This window comes from Drosophila mauritiana, chromosome 3R, assembly GCF_004382145.1.
Source record: "Drosophila mauritiana strain mau12 chromosome 3R, ASM438214v1, whole genome shotgun sequence".
Taxonomy (NCBI): domain Eukaryota; kingdom Metazoa; phylum Arthropoda; class Insecta; order Diptera; family Drosophilidae; genus Drosophila; species Drosophila mauritiana.
Window position 1 is genome coordinate 8,172,693 of NC_046670.1, and position 11,374 is coordinate 8,184,066.

At 43.8% G+C, this 11,374-nt stretch overlaps 1 protein-coding gene across 2 annotated transcripts in view; it reads left to right on the top strand.

The window, feature by feature from the left end:
- LOC117144643 (alpha-2Db adrenergic receptor) overlaps positions 1-10,317 on the top strand; it is a 46,118-nt gene extending 35,801 nt beyond the window's left edge. Inside the window, exons 2-4 of one of the 2 annotated variants that reach the window (XM_033309939.1) lie at positions 3,624-3,782; positions 5,847-6,443; positions 6,531-10,317. In XM_033309939.1, the coding sequence (XP_033165830.1) occupies positions 3,624-3,782; positions 5,847-6,443; positions 6,531-6,983 (1,209 nt within the window). In that variant the 3' untranslated portion in view covers positions 6,984-10,317. Of the gene's footprint in view, positions 1-3,623; positions 3,783-5,846 lie in introns of both variants that reach the window. The other variant, XM_033309938.1, reaches the window with a different exon arrangement.
- Positions 10,318-11,374: the final 1,057 nt, after the last annotated feature.

The window sequence follows — 11,374 nt, forward strand, 5'->3', positions numbered from 1 at the left end:
GCGGATTGAAATTCTTTTGTGTTTACAGCGGAATTTCCTCTTTATTTTCTTTCATTACATATTATTTGCGATTGCTGGCAGCTATTGGTGGCCACAAGCCCACGAGGCGTATGATTTACCTTTAAAGCATCGCTCATACGCCACGTTGTACGCTGGAATTTAATACTTTTAATTACGCTCATTTCAGCCTGCTTTTCCATGTTTACATTTCAATAAATTTCCACTCGGTCTGCCGACCAACCCTTTTATCATTTTTCACCATCCATTTTGAACAGGAGCGGCTTTCTTTCCTGTTTTTTTCATTTTTCATCCTTTTTTCCAAGGCACTTGTCATCATCAACACTTTTAGCTGTTGCTTTTGCTCAAGCTCCTGCCCGCCTAACGAATTTGGTGGCGCATAATGAGTTTTTGTTTCCGTCAGCTTAAGTTCTTCGCCAATGCAGAGGATGGAGCGGTGGCAACAACAATTGCCATTGCCATTTAATTAAAAATTGCAGAATAATTATTTTTCCTTTTCGCCACGTTCCTTGTTTTCCCTACTCCGTCTCGGCTTTCGCACGCTACTTCTTCGGGGAGCGCGTGGGAAAACTTTTAAATAAACAAAGGCGCCCTCTGCAATTTGAAAATCTGCAAATTAGCACAAATGCAGCTTGTGGGCGGATTGAGGCGGCATTGAGGGATTGCAAGCCAGCAGGAGCAGGAAGCTCCAAAGGTGCATGGCATAGGGGGAAATGGGTTAAGGGGAAAAGGAAAGCGGAAAATGGAAAATGGAGAAAGGAAAAAGGAAAGGCAAAAGGCTGAAGGGAAATGCAGCAACAAAGCGAAGTTTCAATTACATTAAATCCGCTGCATAAAGTTATCGTCACGCACAGTTGACAATTTATTTGTTCGCTAGTTTCGCTAGTTTCCAGCCTGGCCAACACGTTCTTGGCCCGCACAAATGTCAGTTTAAGAGCTTTGTTCCAATGCGTTAATAAAATATTCTGCCGCACTTTCTCCGCCGCCGCTCGACTCCAACATCATTATCGCAGTGTGCAAAACTTTTGGGCCCACTATTTTTGCTACAGGTGTTTCCCGAGTGACGTGCTACACACGTGTGGCTTATGCGCAACTTTTCGGCCTACCAAAAAAAAAGTTTTACGGCCAACTTTGGCTTTAATGGCAACGAAACGAAACTCGATCCTTTGGCCCACTAAATTTCACTGCGGAGGTGAGAGACGCGTTGCGCGTGAAGCGCTGACAAATGCTGTCAATATATCAGCCTTAAACCGTAAATGATGAGACCATTTATAATGGTGCTGTAAGAGAAGCTACAACAAAGTTCGTTCGATGCAACTGCAGCATACACCGCTAAAAATAATGATTATTTGTATTTGGAACTAAAGATTTGCCTACTGATAACTAAGATAATAACAACCACATCTGTTGTTTTTCATTCATCTAATCCTTACAATTACTAATACGTACAAATTGAGAAATTCGCACCCCATTTCTCCCAGTGCAGTTAGCGTGCTGCCTGTGCGGCAAGCAATAAGTTGAAAACCGAGACAGCCCGGCTGGCAGCAGCGTCAGCATTCGAGAATCCAGCTTAAGTAGCTGTTGGTGGTTCTACTCATCTGCTCGGATCCTCTGTTGGCGTTCTCTACGTGCCACTTGATGTATATTTCGGCAACATTATACCCGGCGCTTAATACTTTATGCTTATTTTGTTGCCACAACCCCGGTTGTTGTTGGTGGCGCGTTGGCTGGCTGGGTAGAGGCTAGGATATTTATATTCCGCTTTGGCAGCAGGATAAAGTTGTCTAGCTCAGCCTGTTTCGGTTGCAACTTCGCCTTGCGGCTTATGATAAACTGGGCTGCACTTAAGCTGCCTCTGCATACGAGGCCAGCCATCCAGCCAGATATTTGGCTGTGTGCTCGTATTTACAGCTGGCTCCTCTGCCCGGCAATTCAATTTGCCTGCCTGCATGTGTAGCGTAAGCAGCTTAAAACCTTAAATAAATTTCGTTTGCAGCCAGCCAGCTAGCTTCTTTCTCCAGATGTACACACTCTGGATATCAAGTACGTAAAGCACTTTTTTATAAATTGCTAGTCGATTTCTTAACCGGCTACTGCAATTCCACCAGGGCGAAGCAGCTTAACTTGACCAGCTGATGTCGGGCACAGATATTCGCAGCACAAGGATGCATGCACTGTGAGAAATGAAAGCAGCAAGCCAGCAAAACCAACAGATTATGTTGGTGCATTGTAGTGCAAAGGATTTGTTTCAAAGTGTTTGCTTTCCCAACCTTTGGCATTTTCTCAGCGTGTAGAATTATGCATTTCCCGGGAACGTTGAATGCGGATTGAGGTGAGCTACAAGCAGTGGCACTAACAACGGGACAAAAGCTTTTCATTATGCACGCCACTCGCCGGCGAACAACACGAACAGCGACTCAAAAGGGCAAAGCTGCTGGGGCAATACGTTCCTTCTCCACTCAACCCCTTTCTCCGGCCCCACTTTTCTCCCCCCACCCACTGCGGTCAAGTGCACTTTTTCGAATGCCTTTCATCAAAACACTTAATTTGCATAATTTTTGTGAAGAGAGTTGGACGGGCAGTAAGTTTGAGACGATTTAATTCCGGCAGCTTTAAAGAGCAAAAAAAAAGTGGAAAAGCGCTTTTCCAAGCAGCAGAAAATGTGCCGCGAACGTTTTTCGCCGCCAGGTTGAGAAATCTTCTTTGTGCGGTAATCTAATACTTTTACTTCATTTAACGTTATGAAATTTCATGCACTTTGCATATTTTACATGAAATGCCTTGGGAAAATGGAACCGGGGCGCAGAATTGCCTCAGACAAAAACATTTTCGGCCAGACAGAGAAAGGCGGAATGCATTTTTCAGTAAATCAGCCTAATGCACTCAATGAAACGCCGCTATCAAGCCTGAAAATATGGCCAAAAGCAACAAGCCGGGCTAAAGCGATAGAAAATATCAAAGAGAAGGCGATTCAAAGTCAGAGGATGTTGGGTCGTAAATTTAATCTGGCAGACGATAGTTGAGGTAACTTGGTAAAGTTAATGCTCCTTAAGCTCCAACAAAGGCTACAAGTCAAGTTCAGGGCATTCAATGGGAAAATGAAACTAGTTGATGAAGGGTTCAAATTAATTAAGACTACAAAGAAGGGAAAGTAGTACATAGTTGCTTCGCCTGTCGATAAAAGCAAATTTAGCTGCAGAAAACGATTGAATAAAATGCATTTCACGTAATTTGGCATAATAAAGAAATGTTAAATAAATTGGCATTTAACCTAATGGAGAGTTAATGCTAATATAAATCACTTTTATTACCCATTTATAAATATTAAATATATTTATTATTTTGCAAATGAATTGCATTTCACAAGAAATCAAAAATTGAATTTAATTTTTAATTGCTCTTAGTTAAATATATTTATCATTTTGCAAGTAAGTTGCATTTCAAAATCAAAAATTTATTTAACTTTTAATGACAGTAATGTTTAGTTACCTTTCTGTGGACTTTTGACACTGCACTGCAGTTCACCTTTGGCAGTCATTTTCTAGATCCTTTTGACTCATAGCCCGATAATGTCTAACCTTCGTCCTTTTTTCGATTCCTTACAGCTAAGCGAGGACATTGGCTACGTGCTGTACTCGGCACTGGGCTCCTTCTACATACCCAGCTGCATCATGGTCTTTGTGTACATACGAATTTACTTTGCCGCCAAGGCGCGGGCGAGGCGGGGCATTAAAAAGCATCCCCGCAAAACGAACAACGAACAGGTGAGTGGGTGGGCTGATTATTTATGAATTTGACCCGTCAAAATGGGCACATATTTGCACACACACCTAATGCCTAATGGACTCCACACCTCGGGGCGTCGCATAATCTCACTTTTGAGCCATTATTGCGGTTGGCCGCAAAATGTGTCAGGCATGGAAATGGGATCTTTTTACGATTCACTGGACAAATGTAAGTCTTCTAGCCGACTGCGGCATATGCGGCGTATGTGTAATATTCACACACACACACACCTTTCCGCTTACCCCAAAAAGTAATTGTGCATTACTCCAGGATGCTGCAAATCGAGCACACATGCCTCGCTTCAATTTCCCATCAACAACTTGTGGTAACTACGTGTAGGATTTACCCCCCAACCTTCCCCTTGCCCATGCCCTCAGCCATCGGGAATCGCAACTTGCCAACGCTGCAATTTTGGCTGGCGCTGCAGCAGTTGCAGTTGGCCACGTTAAGGCGAACGGCCATTATGCAGGCCCATTCAATCCAATGGCATTTGCTGACGCCACACCCGCTCTTAACGGCCTTTGTTGGAAAATTATCGCTGAAAATTTAATCGAAACTCCGCCCCAAAATCCACTGATTGAGTGAAAAGTCTCTAATGATCGTCAATTAGGTAGCGCAGCGTCTGCCACAATGCAGTGCAATTTGCATTTTCAATTAACAATATGCGCAATGTACACTGACAGAAAAAAATGGGTGTGCGCTGCGGTTATACATTCACGACTGGACAGTGCCGGCAATATCAGCGACACTTCTCGGCCATTTTGTGCAAACAAATGCAAGAGTCCAAACGAGCGATTAACAAACAGGCAAGGGGCTGCATTTTCCGGGGCGATGAGGGGGGTGGAAAATGGGTGGATGGGTGGAAAAACAAGCAGAGACAGCGGCAGCAGAGGAAAAACAGAAATCAGGTAGAACAGAGGGAGCTGCCCGCATTTATGCTGACAACGCGATTTGCCTCGAGCATTGTACCTACACCCATTTTACACAGGGTACTTACTACATGGGAACTAAAGTTCAGATTACAAAAAAAAAAACATATTTAAAATTTGCATCAGAGCTACTAGTTCATTAGTGCTATAAAAACCATTTAAAGATGCATATTTGAATATAAGAATACTACCTACTACACATTTTTAATATTTAAGTTCACAAACTACATTATTAATAACTATATTATAGTTAACCTACGTTGACACTTATTATGATAACTACTTTTTACTAAGCCATGCATTATTCTGCTTAAAATTCCAGGGTATCCCCACTCTCGATACTCGCCCCCTTCTATTTTATTTGCATTTTCGTTGGGGCGCCCCGTGTCTCTGTTAATTGCCCCGGGTAATTGTTGCTGCCTCTCGAGCATTGAATATGCACATCCCCTACAGTTCCCCCCATCCCTTTGGGCCACGATCCCGCATCCACATCCCCATCCCCATCCAAGAGCAACAGCCCCAGCTCCATGTTTGTGTAATCCGCGCGCTCGGACGCGTTTCCCTGCCGCCTGTTGGCTTAAACAGGATTTTCGAAATGGAAAACTTCTGTAGCAAGTGTTTGGCCATCTGTCCCTGTTTCTCGACTCGCCTGCCGCTGCACTTGTGCGGATCTGCAACCTAATTTGCAATGCCCGAGCATGTGAGACTGTTAATCACACAGAACCACTTTGGGCACTGTGAACCGTGCCAGCAACAACAGGTCTGGCCAACTAAAAATATTTTGCTAGCACTTTATGATCTCTAAATCAATATCAATGTGGGAGGGCCGGAAGCAATTTTAAGTAGCAAAAATAATGTAACTTACACAGTTCTTTAAATATTAGTAAATTGGAAAATTACACAATGAGTACATAATTGGCTGTAACCTTTTTAGGGTGATTATGTTTAGAAAACAGTTCAGTGTTCCTTGTAGTATGTAAAAGTTAAGAATACTATCTATTACTATCTATATCTATTACTGTAGATTCACCATAAACTATGGATATGTGCCCGAACTTTTCTATTGCACCTCGCAACCTTTTACCGCATTAATGTTGCTTTTTCGTTTTTCAGGTAACGAGCTTCACCACCGCCAAGAAAGGAACAATACCGATGCCCTCCTCGAGCGGCGTGTCCGCTTTGCAGCTGCACCAGCAGCGCCAAATAGCCACCATCGAGACACCACCGAACAGCGCCAGCCTACCGATGCAGATACCCACGGTGACCATGGACCTGGCCTCCGACATATCCACCTCGGAGGCGGGGGAACTGGAGGCGGTGGCCGCCCAAACGGTGCTTGCCTATGCAAATCCCAATGGTGCGGGCACGAATTCGGTCACCGTGGTGAGCAGCGGGAACGGGGGCACTGGGGCGTCGGGTGTTCCACCCAGCTCGCCGAAGGAGACGCTTCAGGTGAGCACGATAGCCACCGGTCGGGTGGGTCTCAATGTGCCCGTGCCGCCGTCCATGGGCAGCAATAGTTCCATCAATGTGCTGAACAACAACAACGGCACCGTGGCCATGGATGGCGGTGCCTCCGCCGGCGGCGGGGGAAATGGAAGTGCTGTAGCGACGCCTGGTGGACTGCAGCAAACGGGCGGTAATGAGCTGCGCGTCTCTCCGATCGCCGGACGGTGTCGAGCCCTATCCGTGGGCGTGGACACGGACATGGTGAGTGAATTCGATCCATCCAGCAGCGATTCGGGCGTGGTCAGTCGCTGTGCCGTGGTCAAGCCGCTCAAGTTTCGCCTTTGCCAGCCGATCTTCGGGCGCAAGTCGAGTAACCAGCAGCGGCGCAACGAGGCCAAAGCGGCGGCCAAGAATCAACAGCCCAGCGGAGCGGCCAGCAAAAATCAGCAGCAGCAGCAGCAGCAACAGCAGCAGGTGGTGAAGGCGGAACTGGAGCCGGCCATACCGAAGACACCGAAGCCCCGGGATCCGGAGAAGGAGAAGCGACGAATTGCGCGAAAGAAGGAGAAGCGGGCCACCCTTATCCTGGGCCTGATCATGGGCAGCTTCATCGCCTGCTGGCTGCCCTTCTTCTTCCTGTACATCCTGGTGCCGGCATGTAGCAGCCATTGCAACATACCGGAATCGGCGTTCGCCGTCGCCTTCTGGCTGGGCTACATGAACTCGGCGCTCAATCCGGCCATCTATACCATCTTCAACAAGGACTTCCGACGCGCCTTCCGGCGCATCCTGTTCAAGTGATGTTTGGCCTATGTGTGCTGTTACAGGTGCGTTTACGCCAGCATCGAGAAGGCAACCGAACGTGCCATGGGCAGCACACCAATGGGCTATGGTCATGGCATGTATCAGCACTACAGGCGTTAGATTTGCTTCGTTTTGGCAGTGCCATAGGTCCCTAAGAACATATCCTACTCCGATTCCCCATCCCAGAACTGCAAAGCTATTGACTGTCGATGTTATCGATATATATATATGCACATATCCCATATTATCCATTGGATTATTTCATTTAATGCCTCAAGACATTAGTTTCCTTTAAAGCAAAACTAACTAGCCACTTGTATTAATAGGTTTTTAGCAACATATTTTTCTACAAATTCCAAAACATAAATTATTTTAAAGTAAGCTAGTTGTTTTAGCTATCGATAATATCGACTAACCGAATAATCCATAGTTTTGCAGCTCTACCCACTCCCATATGCTAAATCCTTTCCAATCTTTCGTTGGAATTTCTTTGGTTTGAATAAAAAAAGTAACGAACATTGTAGCTCATTTCAAAAGCAATGAACGGCTGTGAATTTGATGGAATCTCTCAATTTCAATTTACGCATTTTGGTTTCATTTCGTTTCGTTTGGATTCTCGAGCACCCTTGAACCCAGAGACCCCAATCCCGGAGGCCCCATAGCCCCCATAGCCCACAGAACTCCCAGAGCAACCGAACGAACTCACCACAACCCACACTTTTCACACTCGACGAGCTCATAGAAATGCATGAGCTGAGCAAACAAGAATTTGAGCTGGGCAAACATCTATTATGCTCCCTGAATGGATGTGTCCGCCAGCGACGTCTATGGCCATTCAACTTGAAATAATTTCGCAAATTTCCATTTGCGGCTGCATTGCCAAATGCCAGATATCAGTGCAGACTGCAAATGTTTCGAAAGTCGGGTTCAGGTAGTCCCAAATAACCATTGTTCCAAGCTGGCTAACAAAATGCAGGTCAACAAGTGTCAAGATGGCAACAAATGAATTTAATTCCTTTTTAATATTTTGGCAGCCGCTTATCCGCTGCTTCGACGACGAAAATCTTGGAGTCGGAATGCAGTTTGGCCGTTGGCCAAATCAATAATTCCTTGCGCACACAAATGTAACTAAAATCCAGCACAATGGCCGCACAATTTGTTGTAACAAAGTGAGCACACATAGCTATGGAAATAGAAAAAGCGAGAAACCGAAACCGAAACAGCGACAGATTCCACAAGGCAGGCGCAGTTTTGTTCATTCACTCAAAGATGTTTCACTCGGCGACACAGAAAGTGGGAGCCCAAAAAAAAAAAATCCAAATGTATGGGAACCAATGCCTAATGGGCACAGACAGATGCAAATGCACATGGTACGCTTCTACACTCAAAGAAAGCAGGGAATTGTTATATTTGTTTAAATCATCTAGGATAATTTTAAAAACTTTATGATATTACTTTCATATGCTTAAATACATATATCTCAACTTCATAAACAAACTTTCCGCTTTATTTTGAAAGCTTGTATTTGCTTTTAGAACTCAGCTCATTTTCCTTTCAGTGTAGCTCATTCCATGGCACCATTTTCCCCACCATTTCCCACTTTAGTTTTTGGCTATGCATCAGCAAATGCATGCGCCCGGCCGAGTGGAATAGACAGCCCGTCACCCAGTCACCCAGTCAGTCAGTCATTCAGTCTGTCCGTCCTTCCGTCATTCAACCATTCAGTCAGTCGAACGGACAGACAGTCGTCACTGGAACGCTACAATGACACCGAGTTAGACGGGAAGATGGTGACAGAGGAGCATCCAGGATGAGCAGGGTGACGGACCGACAGACAGACTCTGTTTTTGGCATGTGGCCCAGAATGGCTCTCCATTTCGTTTGGCTGGTTGAGCTTGTTTTGCTGGGCAAAGCCAACCAAAAAAAAAAATGACAAGGAAATACTATATATAGTATGTGGCACGGCCCAGAGAATCCACACAAAACACGGAGGCTGTCAGTCTATGCATAAATTTTACGTACAATTTATTTTACTTCCTGTGTGTGCTCTGGCTGGCCTGTCCCTCACCTTTTTTTTGACACTTTGTGGCAAGATGCATCAATATCTGCGAGGCACTTGTAACCATAATCGGGCTAGATTGTAATCTGCATAGAGCAAGCTACTATCTCCAATACAACAACTAAAATCACCTTGTCCCAAAAAAATTTATGCCAGCTCTTAGCAGCGCTGGAACTTTCAACACATGTCGGCATAGTCGAAGATTGATCTGATTTATAGCTCTGGGCAATAGCCTAAGTGCTTGCGGTTGCCGAAGACCTCTTAAAATTGTTTAAGAACGCATAAATAATGCGACCGAGATCGGCCATGAATGCGCCTCGGTGCCACCGAGTGTTTCATTTGAATAAATGGAAAATGGAAAATGGAAATCGACGGCAGAACTTTGATGGTGTTGAAAGACAAACAGCAAAGGCTTTTGGTGCCTGCATTTTTTATGGATCACACAGCATCCAGCTGAACGTTTTGGCATTGTCAGCAATGTGTGTACAACAACTGCACTCAAATGACAATTTGAACAACGACAGAAAGTCCAACAATAACACCAACAACAATTGCAACAACAACAAGCTAAATGGCAGGACGAAAAAAAGGACCGTCGTGCACAAAGCGAAATCGAAAACAATTGAAATCGACAGCAAGGGAAAACCATGTGGGGGTGTTGCTAGAAGTCTGTGGCAGCAAGGGTGGTGCAGCAGGTGGTGCAGCAGGCACATTAAAATGCGCGACTACACGGAAAAAAGCATTAATAACAGCATCCACAAAATCAATACCAAACCTATCTAACTTAACAATTTTGAAATATCCTTGTCCTAGATACATTTGCAGATTTTATATTCCAAACATAAATAATGCGAAATCTTTTTAAAAAATGTATGCATTTGCACTGCAATTCTGAGGCTTTTTCATGAAGTTCTAGTTAGTTAGTTAGTAAAGATTTCCCTCATTGTTTTCAGTGTAAGCGCACTATACACACGCAGCACTTAACTGCACTTAGGTGCGACAGCCAGATGAGTGTCGAACGGCATTCCACGGATGGCATTGTTTTGCCAGGCGCACTGAAAGTCATTTTCACTTAAAGCTGGCAGGCATTTTAGACCACGCTGCGTATACGCAACGCCATCCATTGTTTCCCCTTTTTTGGTAAAAACCGACTGAGAAGCATTAATAAAATTGCAATTAATGTCACAATTAGCAATCACCATAAATTAAATGCTCGACAACAATTGAAAAATTTAACACAACAAAGTAAACAATAAAATAAAAAAATAAACAAGGAGCACAGAAAAACTGGAATGAAAAAAACATTTTGAATTATTCAGTGCTATTTAAATTAATTTCCATAATTGAATTATGCGATTCGGTATGCAAATTTTTTGCTTTGTTTGCCTTAATTGTTTTCAGTCAACATGGGAGTTGTCCGAAAGCGAGTAAATAACAAAATTAAGCGTTAAACATTTACAATAATGACATAAAAACATTTTAGATTACTGCAGTCGTATTGTCTCTTATTTTATTATTATTTTTTTTTGTAAATTTTAATTCCGGACGCCGGAGGCCGCAAACCGGCTCGTGAAATTTAATTATTTATTGCGCAAAATGCGTAATCTAGAATTTGCATTTCTGTCAACATCTATTTCGGCGCCAAGCATTATATGCCATAAGCCAATTTAATGCCTGATTAACTTGCCAAATTGCAGAGGTATTTATAGAAAATCGGATTGACAGCGAAATTCACTTTAAATGCGCAATTCTCCAACTATTTCGCCCATATTGGTAAATATTTGGGTGCATTTTTTCTCTGCGAATTATTATCGCTCATGCAGACAAATGTTTATTTATGCGTTACTTTGCCCAGACGCACCACTCATAATCACAAGCAACTAAATTACACTATAAAACAAGGTGTATAAAAGCATCAAAGCCATGAATAAAACGGCGTTTACGATCCATCCACATGATAAACATGTGAAAAGTGCACACGCAGAGAAATGCATTGTTGCCGGAATCGGAATTTTTGGATATAGCCCGTATATATATACTTTTGGAGCAATTAACATGGCTATTAGGCGGCTGGGGCATGAATCATCGAAATGACGCTCGCTGGCCTGCATATTAATTAGTGGAGTATAAAGGCCATAAATGTAAAACTCGTAACGACAAATGTTTGGACCATAAATATGCACTTAGGTATTTATGCGCATTGACAGCATGAATATTTATGAGCCACCGACGACAGCGGACATTAAAATGCGCCACCTCCACCACCCGTTGATTAATTGGAAAAGTTAAGACGGTTATGCTGGTTCGCTTCGGTTCAACGGGTCGTATG